The sequence below is a fragment of the Phaethon aethereus genome (assembly GCF_964289735.1).
Source record: "Phaethon aethereus genome assembly, chromosome: 6".
NCBI classification, from domain to species: Eukaryota; Metazoa; Chordata; class Aves; order Phaethontiformes; family Phaethontidae; genus Phaethon; species Phaethon aethereus.
The window spans coordinates 6,530,118-6,555,878 of NC_138580.1; the positions used below are offsets into that span (position 1 = coordinate 6,530,118).

General features: G+C 41.4%; 1 protein-coding gene across 1 annotated transcript in view; it reads left to right on the forward strand.

Annotated features, from left to right (window-relative positions):
* Positions 1–25,761, forward strand: part of LOC309406125 (von Willebrand factor D and EGF domain-containing protein-like) — a gene marked incomplete at its 3' end in the record, with an annotated part of 194,780 nt that overhangs the window by 19,380 nt on the left and 149,639 nt on the right. Inside the window, exon 2 of the mRNA XM_082001163.1 lies at positions 18,596–18,780. Within this exon, the coding sequence (XP_081857289.1) occupies positions 18,596–18,780 (185 nt within the window). The remainder of the gene's footprint in view (positions 1–18,595; positions 18,781–25,761) is intronic.

The following is a 25,761-nucleotide window of genomic DNA, read 5'->3' on the forward strand; positions in this document are numbered from 1 at the left end:
GCAGGGAAGCACTCACTTGGGACAGAGCAAATATTTCACCTTCCATCTATTGACACACAAAGTTGTGATGGGAAGCACCCACAAACCAGGAAACCCCAGAGCTAAGGTTGTTTGTGCTGCCTTAATTTGCTCCTTGTGCTTGCAGATTATAATCCAGTCTCTGTGGCGTGACCATGCACTGATTTGCTCCAGGACTGGCGCTTCCCTCAGTGCCCAGAATAGATGGCACTCCATTACCGAGCAGCGAGCCAGTATTTCATGTCATTCTTATTTGTGAGCACGTGGCTTTAACGTGTTTATGCCACAAAGCAGCAAAAACCACCTTGGAAGTGCCATTCATTTCCTGATAGGCTTTTTCCTTCTTTATTATAGTAACTGGGTGCTTAATGTGCAGTCATTAATTTACTTTCACAGCCTTTGTGGGGTGAATGGCAAATATTATTAATGTTATCAAGGCAAAGGAAAGTAGTGTAGGTCCATTAACAGGGAAGGAGAGCAGGTAAGATGACATAGGGAATACAGATGCATTCAAAGTCTTTGTTGGTTCAGTCTTCTCAGAGAAATTTAATTACAATCAGATATTTAGCACAGTTAATTTCAGGACTGTAATAGGAACACAAGGCACAAAAAGAAGAGAGACAGCTAAAAAGGGGTATACCCACGTTGTCAGTAACTGCTGAATCCATCTTGAGTAATAGTCAAATCATTATTTGAATGATTAAAAATTATCTTCAAAAACTTATGGAGAACCTCTGAGATCCAAAGGACAAAGTCAGAAGCACAAATTCAATACTTAACATGAAAAAATGAAGAAAGGATCATTTGGGAACCTACAAGCCAGCCAGACTATCTTCAGTGCAGATTCCTAAAAAGAATAAAACTTGTTAGTGAGGGTAATGCACATAAAGCACAGCAACTCATTAGACCTGTGCACTTGGACTTGAGGAGAGGCCACAGCTGCAGTACTATGTCTAATTTTGATCATCGTACTTAAGTAACACTGGGCAAATTAGAGGCAATTCAAAAAGGGAGCAGCAAAGCTAACAGGGGGGCTGGAAATGTGACCTACAAAAGAAGAAATAGGCTTATCTTAGAGAAGCGAGCACTGAAAGGGGTTGCGTTTAGTCTTCTAATACGGGGAGAAGAGAAGGCAGCCGTCGGTTACTCCCCATATCTGCAAATGGCAGAGGAAGAGGGAGACCAGCCTGGTCTCAGCACAGGCGAAGGCTGGACACTTTCTAACCGTGAGAGAGTTAAGTGGTGGGACACCTGCTCTGGGGAGATTGGTGTCCACAAAACCCCCTTCATCTGCAGCTGAGAAGGGGATAGGCAAAGCCCACAAGTGGGACGCTTAGAAGTATTAAATCCTGCCTCAGAAAAGGGGAAAGTAAAGTCATGGGAAAACAAATTGCACCATATGAGCCGACTTCCTTCTCTGACAGTGTTTCGGGTCTAGTGAATAAAAAGCAGGCATGAGGTGTGATGTATCCTGACTTCACCAGCATCTCCAGGCCAACGAGTTAATGGTTTTAGAAGACAGGGAAGTGGGGCTAAAAGTGTCCCATCTGTTAGGTGTCTGATCTCTGAACCCAGAGCTGCTCAAAGGGGAGCAGAGCACGGAGCTGCTCTCCCCTTCCGTGAAAAGTACAGACGCTTTTTTTTCACTCGTTCACACTGGAAAGAAACAAAATCCCTTTGAAATGTTTAGTAAAAGCACTTAGAAAGAGAAGGAAAGGGAGAAAGACCCTCCTCTCCATCCCCACCACCAATCCCCTAATAGCTCTTGGCCCAGGAAATAACAGCATTCATTTGGGAAGTTTTACTTGGGCAGACACAGAGCCCAAGTCTCTTGTTTTGTGGTCTCTCACGTGCTTTGATTATTCCAAAGTGCAGAGTTTCCTCCCATTTCTTTTCTCCCTTTTTTCCCTCCAGCAATTCTGTAGTAAAAATCACACAACAATAACTTCAACATAAAATCACATTTCTGTGAAAATCTCAGCTGTGGCAAGTCAACATTTTCTAACAGAAAAAGTTTTCATCAGAAAGCTTGCAGCCAGCTCTGACACCGAGATTTTGGTAGCAGCTAAGCTTTAAGTGCCTCATATTTCTGCATATCAGGGATGTCAGTCAGGCACCCAGAAAATTAAGGACATAAAAGTAATGATCACCTCTGACATGGCTGGAGTGACTTATCCGGTGTGCCCCAGGCCCCCATGGCAGCCGTATCAATCACCTTCTCGGGGCAGTATTCTCAGAGTATTTTTTTTACTCTGAAACATCAATAGTAACTAACATTTTTTAAACACTGTCATCCATTTCAGTCAATCTTATCCTTCATAATTTCAGTCTCTTTCTATTGGGAAATTCGGAGTTTATTTCATAGCATGAAGTGTCAGGAGAACAACTGCATCAAGGAACGACATCCTTTCACTTGCCACTTATATTTGTTTGCCTGAGAAATACGTGCAGTAGCAGAATATACACATGCACCCGAGCAAGAGAGTGAGTAACAGTTCTGAGGCACCACCACATACCACCACCACATACTAAGCATCTCTTAGACACACAAAAAAGTTTGACATATGAAAAAGTTTAACATTCAAAATCTCTGCATGACCAGAGATCAGGATTTTAGGTAATTTGATCTTGCTACTTAACCTTCTATTTATTTTTTTCCTCCTTCATAACATTTGGATTATTTAGATAACATCTTAATGGGTAAAGCTAGTGCTTTTCTAGCTTATCCATGCAATTGCCTTAACTCATTTATAAGCAATAATCTCACAAAGAGCGTATATTTTTCACTTTTATCAGACAAAAAGCATACTGGAATTAACATATGGTATCTCACTCTATACACTTTATACTGACTCCAAATGCTCAGGGGCAAGTTGTTAGCAGACAGAAAGTGAAACAAGCATGAAACATGCCCACCAAGCCCTAATACACAAGGGTGTGAAGAAGCCCTTGCCTTGTTGAGCAGCACGGGATTGCTCAGAGCTCCCTCCTCAGAGGGACGTTGCAGATACTCCCCTGGGGCAGCACCTGAGGCCCTGAGCAAAACAATTTGAAAAGTTTTAGGGAATTTCTGGGAGCTGCTCAGAAAGATAAGTTCTGCACCAAAGCAATAGAGTCTGCTAAGAACACAGACCAAGCGATCTCTAAACATCTCTAAAGTTCACAGGTGTTATCCACGTGTGGAAAATGGGTTTGTGTATATCCGTGGTGTACGATGTTGAGTGTGGCTGGATTACACGATCTTCCCCAGTCCTTTCCTGCCCTGTTTGCTTTGACCTCCTATTGCATTGCCCGAGTGTCTCCTAGTTCCTTGCTCCTGGCTCAGGCTAGACCTTGGGGCAACAGGGACATGCAGTCTGTTTTCCCCCATGTATTTCTCTCTTTCTCCTTCTAGCGCAGTTTTGTGTTATAGACAGGGATTTTCTTCCCCTGTCAGTGTAAAAGGGGCTAACTCAGCTATAGTGTTAATTTTACTTGGGTCAGAAGAAATGATTAATTGCTTTGTTTATTCTCTTTAATCTTCATGTTGTTTGTTAACAGATCCAACTCCTACTTGGTCTGATAGAAAAAAAATCAACTCTTATTTTAGGTATTATACATGTACCTATCTTACAAAAAGGCTGAAAAGCAGACTGTCTCCACATATACCATAAGTACACACAAATATAATCGCATATCAGTTCTTTACATCCTATTCTCATGGGAAAGAAGATGTAACTTAATGACTATTTGCAGAGCTATTTGCAAAAAGATGGACTGCCATTTCTCATGAAATCACAGCCAAAATAACATGCTACTGTAAGAAACCTTTGAAAGGATTTTGGCTATGCAAAATTACTGCAAATTATTATTGCAAATAAGACTCGATCTGTATAAAAATCTATGTCACTCTTGGCATATATCCATGAAGTCCATGGATGATCCTAAGAAAAGGTTTGCCTTGAAAAAGGAAAGACCATTTTCCTACCTTAGAAGAGGATTTTAAATGATGGGACACATTCCAAGAATAGGTCTGAGAAGAAAATATGAAAGCTGCACTCCTATGATCAGAGTGATAATGGTTTTGGTCCCTGATTAAAGAGAAATATTCAGCTTTGAAGTACCCTTTGTAGTCAAGGAGTCATAATGAATAAGTAACAAATATCAAGACATGAGTTTGAGAGAAATACAGAAATTAACTAGTTCAGATGGGCACTTCAGGTCAGACCTACACTGTACTTCCATATCAGTGATTGAGATCTTAATGGCAGATCAGACTTGCTGGCAACATGAATAAATTTGCATCATGGCTAAGAAGAATTGTGACCTAAAAGGGTGCAAAAATGTAGGAAAGGCAGTTGTCTCTCAGGACAGATGAAGATGGAGAGTGTGTCTTGCTGTTGAAAAAATATGTAAAAATATTGCAGGTGACATAGATCCAGAGTGGTTTGGATGCATAGCTAGGGAAGTCATTCATTTATGTGGCTGATCACTACAGTATGGGAGATAAATCAGAATTAGACATCCTTGCTTGAGGTAGAGGACAGGGAAATTCCTCTATTACAGAAGGAATGTCAAGAGACCGAAGCGGTCTCCCTGCCTCACGTTCCCATGCAGATGCTGTAGCAATAGTTCAGAGATAAGGATTATCAGGAAAAGCAGTAGGCTGACCCTCTTTTCAGCACTGCTCATGCCAAAATGCCTCTGTGCTCTTTACACTGGGTAATGAGGCTTGGGAGAAGTGCCATACCAAAACACACTTCATTCTCCTATGTATTTATGCTGTCTGCATGCATTGCTTTCCTGACGCCAAAGCAGTAGGAGCTGTGTAACTTTCAGCTTGTAATGCAAAGGGGGTCTTACAGGAGAACTGTGTGTTGGACCTGGCTGTCCTGCAGTCAGAACAAAAAGAATGAAAAATAAGGGCTCATCATACAGAGCAGTACATGTGAATGAAGGCAACGGAGGTAGGGCAAAAGAAAGCACAGAGACCGTGATTCTTGGAGCAAACCCAACTGATATGAGTGTCCTCAAGAACGTGTGTTGGGTGAACAGAGCTCGGGTTTAAATGGCATTGGTGACACTTTTCTCTACATCAGCAAGATCTACAATAGTTTCCTTTTGAATGCGACAAACTATTTGGCCTAGAGAAAGAGGCATATTTTTCTAAAAGTTGAAATATTTCCTTTCAAAATCTTTGCAAACGAAATGACTCAATGCCTTCTGTTTCCAAGACACTTAACTTCAGCTTGAAGAGGAGTTTAGTCTGACTTTCAATTAATATCAGTCTTTCTTTTTTATTTTAGGGATTCTATTTCTCTGGAAAAACTGAAAGGTTTAATTTTAGATTGAAATAAGTCACTATTCCTGACTGGGCCAGTGAATTGCAAATTATCTACTTACTAAATTTTCCATGTGCTGGTAACATCTGTTCAACAGCTACCTTTTTCAAAATTTACTACAGCACAGTATTATAGCTGTGTCTTTCTGTCCCTCCTACGTGCAATCTTTTCCTTTCTGCTTTGCTCTGGGTGCTGTCTGTACTCATGTTATTGCAGCAGAAAAATGTAGAACATTAGCATCTGTTAATCCTTTTATACATCAAGTCTTCACATGTTTGGCCAACTCTCCTTTTCATTGTGCCTGTTTGTCTCTGGAACAGTCTCAAAATTCCAGATACAGCAAAATAACCCAAAGTATAGCCTGGCCCTGTGGTACTGCTGGAAGGCTATTTTAGAATTAAGGTAATTCAATGGTTTCAATGTGTTTGCTAGATCCCTAGGAGCAAACTTTTATCCCAGTTTGCAAGGATTTAACCATTCAGTTGTTACTAATATTGAACCATGCTGCTGAATCTACATGTTCTGTAAGGAAATAACCTAGATTTTAGAGCTTTCCTTTACACTAGAGACTTCAGCAAATAATAGAAAGGATGAAACAAAACTTGTCCTTACCCTACAATTTTATAGTGGCATGATAGAAAAGGAATGAGAGGCTAAAAAACAGCTAGCCAAGATCGTCAAAGTGAATTAGGACCCTGGCTTTTCTTTCACACCATGTTTGAAAGTAATATGTGAGGTAAAATAAAGAGATGCAGTTCCTGCCAAAAGGTTAAGTTGAACGTAGGTGGGTAAACAGTGGAGGCTGAAGTGAAAAAGGGAAAAATAGCTGCATCTAGATCCTGCAATCCCAACGTGATTCACCTTGGCAGGTCTGAACATCAGGTCTTCTGGTGTTCGTCACACAGAAACACAGACATTCGTCACACAGAAACACAGACCTGTCCACAATAAGCCTCAAATGAGAGACAATAAGCCTTGTACTGCATACTTCTGTTATTGAAAAGCTGATTTTTGGACTGCTGAGACCAAAACATGCCAAACATGATTGGCTGCAGAATCAGTCTAGCCAATGCAAAAGACTCAAAAAAACCCCAAATCAAACCCTAACCTAAAAATAAAAAAAAGCAATTCAACATCAATTTTTCAAAAGAAACAGAATTAATTAAGAATCAAAAAGGTAGAGAAATTGTTTGAGAGGCACAATGATGCTAATTTTGACCACTCTTTGTCTCAATCAGTGGGCAAGTTTGAACTTTATTCGCAGCTACTGTGATTTTAAGTGCAGAAGTTGCTTAACTAACATGGGGTGATTATAAGAATCTAGTAAGGACATTTACCCATACTGGAGTGCAGAATAAAGTACCTGGCCCATCTCTAAAACGAGAGAATGCACTTACCCTAAGCAGTTCAGCTTTGATGGTCAATGAGGAGCAATTTTCTTTGCCGCACAGCATATGGACCAGAACGACAGGAGGACAGGAGCCACCACAACCCAGAGGCTGGGCAGCAAGATGCCTAAATTCCTGCAGCAAGGCTAGAGCTAGTGACAGGTAACCTTCTCCTTCAGGGACTTTGTATCTCTCGCCCACTTCAGAAGTCTCATCTGTGAAACCCTCTCCCACAGCTAAATGCTTGTGTCAGAAACTCTCTTGCCTAGAAAAAAAAAGAAGATATTTTCCATCTCATTATAGCCAATAAGCAGAGGTTGGGGTAAAGAAACTGGTTTTAATATCCCGCTCCCTGGTTTCTGCTCTGCAGGGATATCATGAGGGAGCAGAACATTTTGGTATCAGACCTGTAGATTTTCTTGATGAAATTTTGCATTTTATAAACATAATTGAATATGCATTGGTGCAAAGAAAACTAAAAGGAAGGAAATAGCTCCAGAAGCTGGCAAAGTTGGCGTGTTTTCATTTATAGTTAACAATATATAGTTAACAAAACTATGCAAAAGAGAGCAGTTTCAGTGGGAGGGGGATCTGCCACGGAATACCCAAGTGCTCAGGCCATTGCCTCAGCAGACATGGTTTCAAGTCTGGGAAAACCAGCCAGTTCCAAATCTGCCAGCAGAGCCCAACCCTAGCAGAAGATGTCCCCAAGTCATCCCCCCGCCTGTTGGTTTGCCTTTCGTTGCTCTTCCTCCGGGTCTATTCTGCAGCATGTGCTCCGACCACATCCAGTGCCTCTCTGAGCATAGCCACTGCTTGCAAACGGTATTTATACAACTCAATTCGACCTCAAGGCTAACAAAGATTAATGGGATCCTCATTTCTGAATGCAGAAAGATGAACACGAACATTTTGGAGGACAAATAGAAAGCCTTCTTGAGATCATGTATGAATAAATGTAACGGGTATAAAGTCTGCACGGCAGCATGTGGCACCACCACTTCTTAGTCTATCACAGGCAACCCTCTTTTTATTAGTGGGCTGAGAGGCATGTTACTCAAACAATGGGGCTAAAAGCATCATTACATTTCTGTAATATTCCACCCACGTGGTGGGTACTGGAGGAGATGCAATAGACAGTCTTGCACGTGGGACCACAGCTGACTCATGCACTGGTTTGGAGATGTAGGGCCACAGTGTGTCTTTTGAAGTGTCATATACCTGCTTTAGTGGGAATTAAACCTCTGAACTGGATTAACAGTGGAAAACAACTGAAGTGGAGCTGCCAGGGCTTCCATGCTAGGTTTTAGCTACGTGTGCTTGTGCAGGATATTAGCAGACGCCAGACATATCTACCTATACAAGCTCTCTGTTCTCTAAACAACTCGTAAAACACAACACAGAAATGACCAAAGCCTGACATTCACCAGGTCTCACATAATCAAATTTTACAAGTTTGAAAAGTAACTCAGAAATGACTGCAAATTGCTAAAGAATAAAGTAGCAAATGATAAATTGATTGCCTGCTGTTTCTTTGTGTACTAATTTGTGTTATGGCTTTCCAATCTGAAATTGCTTGAGTAGATTTTTGCTGTTTGTTTTTTTTTAGATCAAATTGCAAATGAAATGACTGTGGTAAACTGAATGCATCAAGTGTAATGAAGAATTGATCCATTGTTATGTTGTAGGGCTTTTCTGAACAGTGGTTTCTAGCCTATCTTCTTAAGATGAAAATTACAGTTATTAGCCAATTACCAAGTAAGAATGCAAAACTGAGTCTGTTTTTCATGACAGAAAGATGGAAGAAAACCTGAAATAGTGCACGTCTGTCTATAATCGCCTTGTTTTACCTATGGGTGGTGATACACAGATAACATCATTCCGTTCAATTATTCCCTAGCTAAAGAATTAAGCTCTGGTTACTTCCTTCTTCAGTAATGCTGTTTTTTAAACCATCCTTTTCAATAAAAGATATAACTTTATTTTACAAGTTAAAAGTCTACTCTCACCGTTATCAGGCAAGAAGGAGGCAGAGAAGTAGAATTCAAAGCTCAGCATGGAAATGGCTCCATGGAAATAAAACATTACTAGGATTCATCTTGTCTGGTGAGCAGAAACTATACTGTGTTACCAGTCTCTAAGGAAGAGAGTGGTTCCCATCAAGAATACTCCTTCCAGCAATCTGATTTTCTTTTATTTATTTTCTAAAGAACTAGAAAGTGCCAGTGCTGCACCTCCTGTAAAAGGCACCAGCACCACGTTGGCTGTGGTAGAGGAAATCCCCATCCCAACCCAACCCTCCATGGGAAAACTCACACACAGCCCGGCCATCTACTGAGGGAAGGAGCTGGTTTCCCATCTCAGAAGATCTTCTTCTGAGGACACAACTCTCCCCAGCACATTTGGAATCATTTTTAAATGAGCATAAATTTTGAAACACACGAAACTACACTGTGATCAAAGTTAGTTCAGTGTGAATGAGAAAAAATTAGTTGGTTTACCTTCTGCATGGCTGATCCTGATCAAAACACATCTGCCTGTAATATGCACCATATGGGGCAACAATTGTCTCATGTTTATTCCTATGCCTCCCTAATCCCCTGTGTCCTCTGTAAGCGTGGGTATCTGTACCTGCAGCTCTAGCTGGATGGCCAGAGAAAGGCATTTTGCTTTACGCACATATAATTACGGAGATGTTTTTTCTTATTATGCTAATTACATCCTAAAAGATTGTGCAGGTAGCAGCTGTAAATGTAATGAAGACTCAGCTGATACCAACTGAACTGGATTTTCTTTTACATGCAAAAAGCAGCCTATAGCTGAAGTCCTTACAGATTCCCGAAACCCTACTATTTTTATAAATGCCTCTCCTACTCCTGGTAAATATGCAGAGATCTGTGGAGTAACCAAAGCAGAGATGAGACTTAGCAAAAAGGAAAATTTGCACCTGTTAGAACAGTGAATGGGGACTAAATTCCTCCAAACAAAAATAGCAAATGCACTTATATGGAGGTTTTCATGTATAGGCACCAAAAGCCTTGCTCTTTCATGGCATGAATAGGCATCAACAGATCTCGTTCAAGTGCTAGATGCACAACGGGCAGCATTGTCTACAACCAGAGGTACAAGATTGCCCTGAAATATATGGCTGAGGCAAACTGCTGGCTGGAACTGTGACCATCCTGTTTCTATAGGAGGAAGGCACTAATGAATTTTAATTTTGAAGATAATTATGACTATATGTACAGAAACTGTATCTTTCAAACGTTGAAGAAACAAACAGTAAGGATTGCTGATAAACTTGGTTTCTGGAAATCTATTAGACTTAAGGTCGCACTTCCACGGTTGGGAGTACACAGCTTTACCTCATCATACTGGCCAGGCAGGCCAATGACTATTTCTAGCTCATGACTTTTTATTTTCATATTTTTAAATCCTTCCAAAATGGAAGGATTTAAAATGCATGAGAAGGGTTTTTGGATTGGCAGCAGGAGCTGCTCTGTGCTAGATCCCATTTTGCATTGACTGTCTCTAAGTTTTGAAGAGTGGGCAGTCTACAGGAGGATTAAGGGGTCAAAGAAGACCCGAATTTTGGTAGGAGGGTGGTGAGATCCTTCCAGGTTTGTGCCTCAGTTGGGAAGTGGAGCCTGTCCATGTATATTGCTGCAGAATGGTAACAAATGAAGCCTTACTCCACAGGCAAGAGCACTCCAAACCATTCTCCCCAAATGTCAAAACCCTGACAGAAAAGCCCTTTACAAACACGTGAGGAGTGTGCGGCTGCCGAAACCACTATTGTGCCAGTGAATTGAGTGAATAATAGCGACGAATAATAGCAAAACAATAGCAGGAAAAATTGCCTCATCACCCTGCATGCATTAGGAACTAAATCACGCCCAGGACACACACACAAATCTGGCATTTGGCAGCACTAAGCTACTTTCAGTTGGTGTCCCCTTATCTTTCTGCCAGTCTCTGCTGCATCCTGGATGTACTGGCAATGTTAGTGGTGACACTTTCCCCGACACTGTATCATCTGTATACAGAATTAAATTGAAGAAGTGGGGGGAAATGTGGCCAAAATTCAGCATTTGCCATGGGAGCAGTCTGGAAAAATGTGTGGCTCGCAAATTGTAATTAGCCTGCTTCGCAGTTGAGGCATGGAAACAGCTCCAGCTCTCAAAGGGGTAAACCATGGAAATCAAATTTCCATCTGAATAGAGCCCAGTGGGTTCTAAAATCAAAACATGTGAGTTCGTTTTTGCTACTGCTATTTAGAAAAGCCACATTTGCAAGTGTGTGTTCAACTGAGATTAGGAGGTAGGAAAGAACCTTTTCATTTTGTTTCATTTTTTCATTCTGAGGGATGAGAGCAAAATAGACCAATCAATAACAATAATTATAGTTTTCTTTTTATTGATTGCTCAGAAGTCCTTAAAGGCATCATCATTAACTTAAAGATAACTTGAGGAAATTTATGAGGTTTTTAATTCTCTTCTGACACAGCAATAGTAAGTGATTTCTATATTCAGATGCTCAGCCCTCCTGGCTCCAAAGCCGAGCCAAAATTAGCGAGGACTTGGTAAAATTTAATAGAGTAGTTGACACAATTTGGCTTCGTTGCTTTTTCTAACTGGCACACTCAATAGATGAGGTTATATTTCGCAAAGCAGGGGAACTGCAGATTTCACCTGTCCCGTCCAGCTGCCCATTGCTTTTTATCCGTGTGATCACAGTCCTCCCTTTCACACTGATGAGAGATGGCAGATAGCAAGTCCTGGAGACTGAAATGTTGGCCACGCATGCATTGTTGTGCCTGAAAAGAAATACTCGGTTCCTTCATCCTCTCTATTTATGGAGCACTGAAGAAATCGATTTTCAGCACATCTCCTGTGACAGTGCTCCAAACTCCACACTAAACTGCCCAACAGTTCCTCAGACTTTGCTCATGTTTCTTGCAGGGACCCCTTATTGTCACCTACTCTGTCAGCCTCTCTTGACACCTCTTCTGGCCCCGTGCAAAATGCATCTGCCTCTCTGTGTCCTCCTGTGTGAGCTGTACATAGTACATTACTCTGGGGTAATTATTATTCAAGGGGTAATGGTTTTAAACTAAATAAGGGCAGATTTAGAGTAGATATAAGGAAGAAATTTTTCACAATGAGGGTGGTGAAACCTTAGCACAGGTTTCCCTGAGAGGTGGTAGATGCCTCATCCCTGGAAACATCCCAGGTCAGGTTGGACGGGGCTCTCAGTAACCTGATCGAGTTGAAGATGTCCCTGCCCACTGCACGGGGGTGGACTAGATGGCCTTTAAAGGTCCCTTCCAACCCAAAGATTCTCTGATTTTTGATTCTGAAAAGCATTCAGGGCAAACACAGACTAGAAGAGAACTTTCATGTAATCAATTCATCATTTCTAAACCACAAGTTAAAAATAGAAATGCAAGCCAAGATAAGAGATACTAGCATGAATAAATAATTGTTTTGGAACTGAACGTTGTCCCTTGGTTTGCCAATAGTATATTGCTTTACTTCATAGAAGACGGGATGATAAGTGACCTTGTTCCCAGGCAAATGAAAGTCAGATGCATCATACAGACAACATCTTGAGATTGTAGGAGGGATTTTTTCAACTACGCTTTCTCTCAGGGCCCCATGCTATCGCTTTTGTGCAGAAAAAAAGAATTCCCTAAGAATTAAGCAATAAACTCACTAATCCTGCCTGGTGGGAACAATCTGTAGTAGAAGTTTCAGTTACATATGCTGTAAGTAAAAAATATCAAGGGTATCATATAAAGCATCTATGGGACTCAGGAATGAAGGAAAGGGCTCTCTTCCCACATCGCTGCCTCTGTTGTCTGGTGCTTGGACCACACTCAGGCACTTCAGGAGGATGTATTGCAGCCTGCGTTTTGTTTCCAGCATAGCAGATCCCTAGAGTTGAACAGCCTAAACCCTGCCTTGAAAGAAGAGTGCTTACTTTGTAAGACATACACGTGAAAGACTCTTTAATTGTATGCTGAGTTCCCTGGGTTACAAGAAGACACAGTATTTTCAAAACAGTATAATATCTAAGGGGAAACGTTAAGCTGCAGGATATTAGAAAACCATGTTCCTGCTTGGCCTGATTTTCCTTCTTCTTAATTCTGTCTGTTATTCAGTGCAAGTAATATGTATGGATAATGTCTTATTCTTTTCAGTGGGTGCTCAGCCTCTTCCTAGGGCAAATTTTCTATAATTACGTTCATTTTCCACAATAGTTCATTTATCTCTATCAATTTTGTCTTATGAACGCATTATGACTTGTTCAAGACCTGGCCATTATGAGTATATAATGTTTATACAATGTGTTTCCTTATCATTTCAGTTCAGTAGGAGGTTCTTTGGCTTCTGAATTATCTGAAAACAGCTTCCTTTATTAGCAGTCAAGTTTTTCAATAAAATGAATATGTTTTACCTGCCAGAGGATCATGCATGGTTCAAGCATTTTTATTGAGCGATCACATTCACAACAAATTTCTGCTTCTCAATATTTTTAAGAATAAAATTTTTGTCATCAGAATACAGAGTAATTGCATTAAAATCTTAGCAAGTATTGGTGAAATAAGGCAGGAATGTCCATCTGCAACAAACTGTGAGATGTTTCTCAGCTACAAATGCCTTACCTCTTAATAGGTTATTGTTCGTCTGGAACTTGCATCCACCAAAAGAAATTTTCAAATGTTGTCACATGAGACTCTTCTACTGTTATTTCGAACACATCCATTAAGAGCTTGCGAAGAGTTTCCCTTTCCCAATATCTGCCTGCATTTTCTGCCCAAACTCTCTTTCAATGTATGGTAAATTATAATATGGGGGAGTGGATGGCACTGACATACTGAAAGCTTCAGCAGCTTTCACTTGAGTTTTGCTACATCAGTGAAATACAGCCACTGGCCATGGAAGTGGCTGGTGATGAAAAGGTTTCCTTCTGCCTCCAAAACAGAAAGAGAAGAAAGCTAACACACCCTTTTTCTGCAACTGATTTGGAGTTATGGCTTAATAGCCTATGCATTTCAGACTGATTTTTCGAAGTCAAAAATCAAAGTGAAGAGAAATTCCAACACTCTGGAAAATATTTTATTACACTATGGATTTTAGGGTAAGAAACAAAAGGTGGAAATCTGAAAATCTACCAGAGAGGGATTTCAAAAATTTACGGTATGTCAAACAAATGGTGAAAATACAAGTATTTCCATGTATAATTTGAAAAAGAAATATACATACACACACTCATAGACACACACACACATACTTACATATACCTGTGTGTGCATATTTTCAAATGTTGTATTTCAAAAGCTCCCTAGCCACCCCCTCGCTCTGCCTTTGAGGGAAGTCAAGTGAAAGCCGGCAGGCAGCACCGCTTCCGCAGCCCCAGGGCTCGCTGTGGTTTTGGGGGAAGGCTCCAGTCGGGTTCCCACAATGTGGGGAATGACGATGAGAAATCTGCACCTGGAATATCTCTTTCCTGGTCATAGAAAAAGTACGGTGCATGGCTGACTGGTGCTGTTGGTTAGCATTACCTGGATCAGTCACTGGGTCTTCATTCACCCCCCACACAAAAATTCTTTTGTGATCCACCAACTTTCGCCCAGAGCTTTAGAATGCCCTTTAAATATATTGCCTGGCTGGCACCGCTTCGCCCAAAACAAACGTGCACCTCAGGCTTGTGGGCTGTATTTCTTTCAGGGTTTTTCTAGCTGCCATCACCAATTGATATTATTTGATTTGCAGCCACTATTCAAGGAAAACAAAATCTCACAGCCTCTTAAACCTTCCTCCACATAAGCCACCGATATTTACTAGGAGCAAGAGCGACAGATAGAGCTCTGTCACACCCGCACTCACCTGCCTTTAGAAATAAAAGCAAAGGTTTAGCAAATTATTTCAAGTTTTCACCTGCCGCTCCAGTTTTCCTGGCATCCCTCCCTGATGCATCTGATGCTTCCTCCCACGGCCACGAACATCAGCCGGGATGGATGGACCCTTAGCAAACGCCTGGTGGTCCCCACAGCAGCATCTTTTCCACCAGCACCTCTGCCTGCAAGTGCACGAGTGGCTTGGCTGCCTGCAGACCATCCAGCTACCAACCTGCTTGAAATAAGCTTCAGCAGTGGATGTTTAAGGTGTTAACTGTGCGGGTCTTTGCTGGGGGCATCCCAGAGTAATGCCCTAAAAACACCTTTCCAGACTCATTTGGCTGGTCCCCAGTATAGCCCCGTGGAGCCTCAGTCCCACCCAGTACGATATTGAGCTTCTAGGCTGTCGCTCCCAGGTTCTAGTGACGTGCACATCTTCCTCCAGCTGTGGTCGCATCGGTACTTCCTCAACTGAGAGCCAAACCTCAGGTCCACAACAGTGTTTCAGCATGAAACACCGTTTCAGATATCCACTTTCTGCTCATTTTCCATTGGATATTTCTGGATATTTCTGCCTTCTGCAGTCTGGTGAAGCAAAGACATCCTTATGTCTCAGCAGCAGCTCCTTGCCTATATCGAGGGTGGTTCAAGAAGCTCCTTGCAGGAGACTAAAGCATCAGCTACTGCACCACATTTAACTCCAGCAACGCTCTGGACTGAGAGCAACAAAAGCTCACTCCGCAGTTTAATTTCTTCCTGAAGAAAAACTGAATGGTCATAACAATGACGTGCACTCAGCTCCCTGAAAAGCCAGCATTTTTTTCATAAGCCCTTTTAATGTAATTATAGGAATAAGGCTGGGCGATTAGATTAAATGTGTAGGTTTCACATATGTGAAGAAATAAATATTTCCTTGTAAAGGCAATCTAGCCTTCACACCAGAGAGTAACAGCAACTCCTTACAAGACATGGACGTAGACTTTTATTGTTTCCCACAACAGGGGAGACAATTGTGATATTGAGCACTTCATCACTGTACACAAACTTGACATCTGCATCTGACTTTGTCATGAATTAAAAATGAAGAGGAAGGCTTCATCTGATTAGAGTGTGGCTGCAGTCACCAGAAGGTACAGGCGGGCAACCCTCAGGTGAACAACCAACAGGGTTCAACTGCATCTTCTTGGGTTTTTTTAAATAACATTTTCATAATATAGTCTGATTACAGTGATGCCTTTATTTATTTATTTCTGTGGGAAAGGCAGTAGCAATTAACTTGTACCATAGCCTGCAATTCGCGTGTTAAAGTTCACGATGATTTTGTCATAAGGTCATAATAAGCACCATTTTACAAGGGAAACTCAATAACTGAGGGATTGTTTTGCTCACGGATTGCTGCAAAACCCGGGCGAGCTTTTGCTCACGCTCCCTCCCGCGCCGTGCCGGCGCGCCGCCGCCGCCGCTGTGGTTCGGTCCGATCTGCATCAGGGTGAGAACAAAATCCGTCACCTTGGCTCCGGGGGAGCTGACAGCGATCAGTTTGCCTCGCCGCCTCCTCGACGGCAGCCTGCAAGCATCACTACACCCAGTCACATAGAAACATACGCTGACATCTAATACAGAGTAAAACACACCTGTAGAGGCGGAGGCTGCCTGAGCCAGGGCTTCGCATATACGCTCTTTAGGGAGCGAACGCATGACGTTTGTCCCAAATACAGTTAAATTTAATGGGTGAACACCCCCTCCTTACTGACCTTGCATGCCTCCCCCGTGTGCCTCCCTGCCCTTTGCAAGTCCCATCTGCAGCATTCAGCTCCTCTTCACGCTAATATGCGAAACAGCATTTTCTAAACTACTGCAAACAAAACTATGCGAAGGATGAAAAATAATTAGCCTTGTCTCAGTGTCTAACATATTTGCATTGTTTAGGCAGAGTAGTTAATCATTGGTAAGACCACAACATGTTGTGTGAATTTGGATTATAACTAATACATATTGAGCAGAAGGTTATTAATTACATTTAAAGGGAGTATTTGATATTATTATTATTGAGAAAGTGAATGCAATTAATTACATTACAATGCTCTTGCAGGATTCCTGTGCAGAGAGCTGTTTACTTTTAGACTCTTTTGTCTTTTGTTCAGAAAGTAGGTCCTTAGGGCAAGCAAAAGGCACCACAAGCCAAAGTCCTGTTGCCATTAACACTCCTGAAGCACTGGGTGATATTAAAGGGGTCAGTGAGGGTCTGCATTTCTTAACGGTTTTTAAAGGTAGGGTAAACTTTTCATTTGCTTGCAATAGCTGGTCTCTTGAAATGCCACTTATTCCCTTGGGTTGGGAATTGGCAAAGGACAGTCTCCACGTGGTCCCCACTGCTGGGCCCATATCCCCAGAAAGGACATCTGAAGGAGGGAAGCGGATCCCAGATTTAATTAGAGGTGCAGTATTTCCAAGGGTTTCCTCTGTAAAACGGCTCTTGTCTGTAGAAAAGAAAAGCTTAGGGCACTCCTTTTTTTATTTAAAAAGGCAATTGTATTAATACAGCTGAATTTTGCGTTGGAATGTCATTGTCGTTTTGATAATTTAGTTCCCTGAAAATTGCAATAAAGGCTCTGTTACGCTACATTTTGTCCCCATTTATCTTGTATACCATTGCCTTGCCTCTGGCACAATAAAAATAATCTTTAAAAATAGTACTATAAATGGATTGACTTTGACCTTCTGAGTATCTTGTCAATAAAATAAAAATGATAAATCTGTTTCAGAGTGCCACTGGCGTAATATTAAGGCAGAGTTATAATCTGAAAAGTGACATTTGAAAAATTATATTATGGGGAGGGGTCTTATTCTCTGTCAGCGATGTCACATAAATAAGCTCTATTTACAGTGCAAAGAGGTGATTTTGGTAACTGCTAGGCTCACTCCTGAAACCAGGTTGTGCAATTCCTGAGATGTGCTCTCTGCCTCTTACATCATCATTAACAATTAAAGATTACTGCAGCAAGAAATTAGCTGAGCCTTCTGTTGCTGATGAATAAAGCAGAGCAACTCCACCTCGGTCTCCTCCTGTGACCCCTCTGCAGTGCTAATACAGCAAAAAGGGACTTTGCCTCATAGAGAAATGGCTAAGATAACCAAGAAAAGGTCCTTTTTTTCTACATGATCGCTTTTTGAAAGTAAACAACTTCTACAAGAATTACTTCAAGGCTTCCTTTTATTAGGTGATAAGAGACTACTGAATATTCTGTAAAAAAATCAAGAGATGTATTAAAATAAACAAGGCAGGCATGTAAATAAATTTATGTCAAGGGGCAGTAGTTTTTGATGTGTGCACAGTAGCTCTGCCGCATTTTGCTGTATGGGTACATGCCTCAGGTGAGTGTGACCTGTGGGTTGAATATTTGCAAGCCTAACTCGAGCTGATTTCTAAAAAGCCATGGTACTGTTGTTTTTTCACCATTTCTTTTTCTCTTTTTAGCATTTCTTGTTTTCATTATTCTAAATATGTTTTTAAAAGTATGTGAAGTGCACTTTATACTTGAGCATCAATTTATATCATGATTAAAATGCTCATGTGTAGAGTAAGCTAAATTGAAAATTGTATATTTTCAAATATCACAAGGCTTTGGAACCTCAAAACGTTACTTGATTTCTGAGGAGGAGCAATTCAAACGTTAGTCCCTAAAACTAGAGTGAGATGACATTCAAGGGATAAAGGTTTCCAGTTCTGATTCAGATATGATGAAAATCTAGATAACTAAAATCTTTATGCTACCAAGCTTACAATTTTATATATTTAATTCCAAATTTGATCTTTTCCTTATGTTTGCCTTGAAAATTAGCCGAACCCTAAACTGAATCTGAACATGAGAGGATGTGCCCCCCTTCAGGCAGTTATTGACAGTATCCAATCAAATTGACTTGAATTAACTTATTTAATCATTGTCCTTTTTTACCCTTTCCAGCTCCTGAGTGCTCCCCAGGGGGTCACCGCATCCTCCGCAATCCCTACCGCAGCACCAGGTTTGACTCGCTGGAGCTGCAGCGAACAGCGATTCAGGACCTGGTTTGTGACCACTCCTTGCCACCAGCGTGGTACCGGTTCATGATCGACAACAGGCCCGCAGAAATGCCAACGAGATGTGTCGAAGTCAGTAAAACTTAAGCACTAACCCTAGTGAACTTGAATAAATCCTTTGATGTAATTTCCCTTTCCAGCCACCTCTATACTCTCGTAGCCAGTAGACTGCAAGGGGGATAGGTGAGTGGTAATGGGAAAACCACGTTTCCACTAATAATGATGATGATTAATAATTATGAATAATGAATAATGAATAATGATAATGATAATAATGATAATGATGATGATTCTAATGATGATTATGATGCTAATAATAATAATAATAATGTTATATCCAAGGGCAGTAGTCAGTGACCAGGTTCCCTAAGGACTGGGCATTATTCAAACATAAAACAAGGTGTTTTCCGACTCTAAGGAGAGGTCCTTAGTAATCCATATATGTCATCGTAAGTTACACTTTTTTCAAGCAATTCTATTGCTTTAAGAATGGATTCTGGAACCTGAGTTTTTCCTCATCTAATCTATTGTGAATTAGGAATATGTCCTTATTATGAAATCAGAAGGGTAAAATCAGAAGAAAAAGTATGAAAACAGGTTCTTTAGTGATACCAAAGGAAAAGCTAAATCTGAGTGGTTTTCCACTATTGCTGTTTCTTGTATTATTTAGTTTCATAAGTATGCTAACTGCTTTCTACAGCAAAAAACTTCCATCACGTGACTACTCTCTAAAAAAATATAAAACAATAATTACTTGGTTTTATGTGTGTTTAATATGTATGACAATAACGTTTAACATGCAATCATTGCTGCCAGAGCAACTTGAGACCCTAACTAAAGTCACTGCTGTCTCAAATAGCCCAGCTGCAGGAGGTTAGAATAATTTTAAACACGCTGTTAAATAAAATTATTCAGAAAATAATAAACTAATTACCATAAATTACTTTAAAGATTAAATATTCAGTCTAGAGTACCAGGAAGTTTAATATCAGGCAATGTTACCCTAGCTGGAGGACCTTCTCGAAATCAGCAAACAACATTTCATATCCATTCAAAACGGACCTGTGAACTTGTCACAATAGAAGTATATCTTAATAATCTAATGTTAAATGAAATGTTAAGAGATAATTGTTACTTCTGTGGGATTTCTAACTCTCTGCATACACAAACCATAAATCTAATTAGCGTGAACAAATTGGCATGGTTATTATTGAAATATTCATTTCATGGCAGGTCATCCTTGAATATCCCAATGCATTATGAAGTTTGTCTTTACAAGTTGCTCTATGAGTGTATATATATTCTATAACATTATTTAATTTGTCATTGTATTTCAGCAATGTCGAGTATGCAGTAATGCTCGACTGTATGAGATTTCTTTCCAACAATACATGCTTTGTTTCTTTTAATCTCTTCTCTTGGAGTTTTTTTATTCAGGTTTGTAGAGCTATCTTCATTAGTTTAGTTTCTTATCTTGTAACATAATTCTTGCCGTTGGTTTTTTCATTATCCTCTGGATGACAGTAAATCTCTGCTTCGCCATGGTGATGAAGGATTACATCTGTTAGATGCCACAACTGGAAGAATACACTTCTTTTAGATCTTCACCTTCTAAATCTGCCTCTACATTCTATCTCTTCCTTTTAATTAAATCATTGTTTAATTTGGTTTTCCATTTAATTTGAGCAAAACCTCTGGAACAAAATAATTTAAATTAATAACTGCACAGCTTCCACTCCTTAATAAGCCGTTATTATTGGACATTCCAGCCTGGCTGGAGTGAGCTGATTTTAATTAACCAAGCCAAAGACAAAATTCTGAACAGATAGAAGGGAAAATAGACCAAATAAAGCCCAACAATATAGCTGCAGAGTTAAAAAATAAATTACTCCAGTACCTTGTAAAATATATGCCTGCTGATATCCTGTTGATACTGGCTGGATATAATTAGCTGCTTATCGATGGATAAGATTAACTTCTTAATTCAAAGTAATAGTAGGTAAGGATTCTTGTCACCCAATTGAGCTCAAAACAGATTTAAACCATAATGGAGATTTAGAGGTCCTGCCCAGCTCGAGGAGAACTGCAGGAGGACAAATGGCCCGTGCTGGCAGGCACCAGGTGAGCTCCCACAGCTGGCTGTGGTGCCTGGGCAGGGGCAGCTGACTCCTTCAGACATGCTCTCAAAGCCTGTATTCTGAATCTCACCACAAAAAAGCTCCACAAGGAAAACCTTGTCTGAATATAGTTTGATAACCATAGAAAGTATTCTATTCAACAGAGGCCAGAACCAAGTCACGGACTGAAGTTATGAGAGCCTCAGTCTACAACCATGTCACAGCTAAGAGGCACAGAAACTTTTGTAATGAAAAACAAGTAACAACTCTTAAGAAGCTGCTTCTCATCCACTCATTTAAAAAAAAAAAAGTGAAGAAAAAAGGGGAAAAAGGTAGAACAAAAATCCAAGAGCTTTTATGTCAAAGAGTGAAAATATGAATTTTATTCGTTAGTTCTCCATCCCTTGCATCCAACTGCTGTCCATAAACTTACTCCTCCAGTGGCAAAATACTTTTGATTGAAATAGCTTTCCCATTGAGGCATTGCCTGCTAGATTTCTCTGGGGGGGTAACAAACAATCCTGACCTTCCTCCCTCTATTTCTTCCTCATCTCTCCCCCTGTTCTCCCGAAGGAGGCACAGCAATTACCAGGTCCTGGGCATGCACTCTTGGCCACAGCCACCTCCCTATCCAGAACAAATCCTAGCAGAAAAGCAACACAAACTTGCAAATTTTGTATCCCCAGGTATTGAGGCTGCTGCCTACAGATCACAAACAATAGTTTGTTCTTCAAAAACTGCCAAATGTGAAAGGCAAAAACACTGGGAGAAAAAAGCATAGGGAAGATTTTACTAAGATTAAGGCACTGTACTAAGAACAAGAAACCATGCACAGACATGGGAAGACCTAGCAGTAAAATGACCTTCAGAGGAAGAACAAAAGTGACGTAAAAATTAAAGCTCAACAGAAAATATATTAAAAATACAGAGAACCATTTAACAGTCAATATTGGAAAAACATACATCAGTTACAGAAATTCAGGCTTCTAAATTGAAATATAATAGGGTATACACATACATCTGTATAGGTGTACATAAGGGCAAGCCCCAAGAAAGGAATGAATAGTAAAAAGAGATGTGAGAGAACACAACCCGCTAATGTGACTGAAGATCTGCTCTACTGTCAGATAGAAGACCGATCTGTGGATGACAGAAGAGCAGCGCGCACTGCTAACCATGATGCATACCCACACACCAAGCCACGCTGACGACAGGCAGGCCTTGCAACGCTGGCTACCGCCTCACGATGAAGCCGGAGATATGGCTGGAAACGCACTTCTTCCCCTTGTTTGCATGGGGGTAAAAAAGCATAGATTATACTCTGCAACTTTAAGGAAAGACGTCCATTAAGAACTTGATTACATAAATAGTAATTGGTTCTGGAGCCAGCAATAATAATCTTGATACCACATGCATGAGTTGGCTTCATTATTTCTCAAAGCAGTGCTAAAATTTCCAGCTTTGAGTAGTCAATAGCAAACAGCAAATGATAAGATAAAAAGAAAGGGGTTGAAACCAGAATCACTACCGTCGCTATCAGACTACAACTGCCACTACCAAACACTTGCTCTCTGAAACAGAGGATTCATGGTACCGTGTTCCTTGAGTGGAGAGATTAATACAGATGTTACCACACTGACCACAAAAATCACTGCACGCCCACTGCCGAGGTGAGACACTGGTCTCACTGGTCTCCAAATCTTCTGAAATGCCCAAGTACTTCATTAGCCAGCAGTCCTCCCACAACACCCAGCAATACAGATGGCCCAGATATAGGGTTCAGCATTTATATATGTATGCATACAAAAATGTGCATGCTACCTGGACTGATAGGCACGTGCCATGTGTATAGACATACATTTACACAGATGCACATACACACACATAGGTATATATGTGCACAACACTGTATCCCATCAGCTCAAGTGCAACCTGTCAGAGCACCTGCTGCTTCAGTTTTGGCTTCCTCCCAGTCTTAAGGCAGCCCCTCACTTCGGTTCACTTTATTTTCCGCAATCCTGTTGACGGGCATGGCAGGAGCCTCCGGGTGACCTCTTGCACCACAGCAGAGGTCCAACGGCCCCAGGCGCTTGTCCTTGCCAGCAGCCAAATGTGTTTGTCTGGAGGGAAGGGCAGGAGCAGGGGAATAGTTTCAGATTTGCACGTTACCAATCTCCAGCAACACCCCGGTTCAGGGACTTCTGGATTCAGACATGGGTTGTATGAGACTTTAAAGAAATTTCTTTCCCATGAGGGAAGAGAGTCCAGTCGCTGTAATTTTTTAGCATCGACAGTCCTGCAGCAAGGATTTCTACAGGTTAGTTATGGATATGACACTCTGTTTTGGAAACTCCCAGTAATACCTGCCTGTGACAGTATATCAAGATTACTTCCAATAACCTTCTTCAGAAATTTCATTCTCTAAATGAGCAAAACCATCTCCAAATTCGTATATGTTTTAAATTCATGTACAACTGTAAATGTGGCATAAGAATGACATGTTATGCAGTCAGGGCTGGTGTTTTCTCAACAGTTGCATTTTTAACAATATCCTTTTTTTTTTTTTTTTATATATATATATATAGGTACTAGGCTCAAACATAGCCTTAAATGCTGATCTTTGGTGTATAAAACGAGGTCATGTTAAAGCATGTCAGATCTAACCTGCCTATGATACTTAATATTGTAGGCCCTGGAGAAGAAGAAGATTTACTTTTTCCCATACTCAGTTTAATTTCGTCCTCTACTTAACCTGTTGTAGAACATTTTATACTCACAATCAAAATACAATAGCTCAACTGAATACAATTAATTTTTTATTTTGTTTCAATTTTTATTTTGCTCTGAATCCAATCCTACTTTGATTTGCAATTGTTTTATGAACTTAAAAGCAAGTGACACTTTCAAGGTATTATTTCATCTGTAATTCTCACATGCATACGTGAATACTCCAAATCATAATGGTAGGTATGAAGAGGTTTTGTTATTCTTGTTTGTTTTTCAGACATACAAAAAGACTTCTGTAGAAATTACAATTACAGCCTGTATTGTTCAGAAACATGTACTTAAAAGAAACAGAAGACAGGCACCAGTTTAATTGCTACTACTGATATTCCTGTCGTAAACTGATTTCTGTGGAGTTCAGCCCCAGACTGAAATGAAAAATCTTATTTACTTTCACTTACCACAAAGAAATTGAAAAAAACTAAGACAAAGTAAAGTTTTGAGTGGATAACAGATGCGAAGTCACAATGCTTTAACTGCCAACCAACAGTATACCAAAAAGCCTTCCATCTCCATCTAACTAAAACAATGCATTTCTTACATATGGTGCTACTTATTTTTAACAGCATAATTTCAGTGCAATACCCAAGTGACAAGAACAATCAAGCTTGATTCCTTTGTGCAATTATAAAGAACCTTAGAGTGTTCAATCAATCAAACTAGTTGATTCTCCAAACCCCAACTAAATGGAAGGAGACATCATTGGATTAAACAATAATGGTTTGTCCCATTGTTTTGGCAAAGGAGGAACAAATTTCTTTTTTTTTTTTTTTGGCTTAGGTTTTCTGAAATGAATTATTTAAAAGATTAGCTGGTGCCTAATTATGAATCAAAAATACTTATTATGAAATGTTTACCTGCCACATAGAGGTGTTGCGAAGATTAATTGGGTATGGTTTATAAAATGCTTTGAAGATTAAAAACAGCAGTTATTTATTATTGGATAAAGTATGAAAGGATACTGGCCACTAGATAAACCTGGCAACAGCCTAAAAACTCTTTTGTGTGTGGTGGGTTGGCCATGGCTGGGCACCAGGTGCCCCCCAGAGCCGCTCCATCACTGCCCCCCTCAGCTGGAAAGGGGAGAGAAAACACAACCAACGGCTCGTGGGTCCAGGTAAGGACAGGGAGATCACTCGGCAATTCCCGTCACGGGCAAAACAGACCCGACTTGGGGAAAAAATAATTGAATTTATGACCAATCAGATCAGAGTCATATAATGAGAAAAATAAGAACTAAATCTTAAAACATCTTCCCCCCACCTCTCCTTCCTTCCCGGGCTCAACCTGATTCCGGATTTTCTCTCCCTCCTCCCCCCAAGCGGCGCAGGGGGACGGGGAATGGGTCTGTGGTCAGTCCATCACACCTGGTCTCTGCCGCTCCTTCCTCCTCAGGGGGAGGACTCCTCACCCTCTGCCCTGCTCCAGCCTGGGGTCCCTCCCACGGGAGACAGTCCTCCATGGACTTCTCCAGCGTGAGTCCTTCCCACAGGCTGCAGTTCTTCACGAACTGCTCCAGCCCGGGTCCCCCCACGGGTGCCGTCCTTCAGGAACAGGCTGCTCCAGCCTGGCCCCGCGGGGTCCCAGGTCCTGCCAGCAAACCTGCTCCAGCCGGGGCTCCTCTCTCTCCCCACGGGGCCACAGGCCGTGCCAGGAGCCAGCCCCAGCGCGGGCTGCCCACGGGGTCACGGCCTCCTTCGGGCATCCCCCTGCTCCGGTGTGGGGCCCTCCCCGGGTGCGGGTGCAGATCTGCTCCCCCGTGGAGCTCCATGGCCACAGGGGCACAGCCGGCCTCCCCGGGGGCTGCCGGGGACCCTCTGCTCCGGTGCCGGGAGCCCCTCCTGCTCTGGGCTGGGGGCTGCAGGGCTGCTCCTCTCACCCATCCTCACTCCTCTTTCCAGCTGCAATTGCCATGTGCCATTTTTTTCCCCTTTTCCCCGTTCCCCCAGAGGCGCTGCCACCATCGCTGATGGGCTCGGCCTTGGCCAGCAGCAGGTCCGTCCTGTAGCCGGCTGGCACTGGCTCTGTCGGACATGGGGGAAGCTTCTGGCAGCTTCTCACAGAAGCCACCCCTGCAGCCCCCCCATTGCCAGACCCTGACACGCAAACCCAAGACTTTGTGTTAGATATGTCGTCCTTTGTGCAAGCTGTG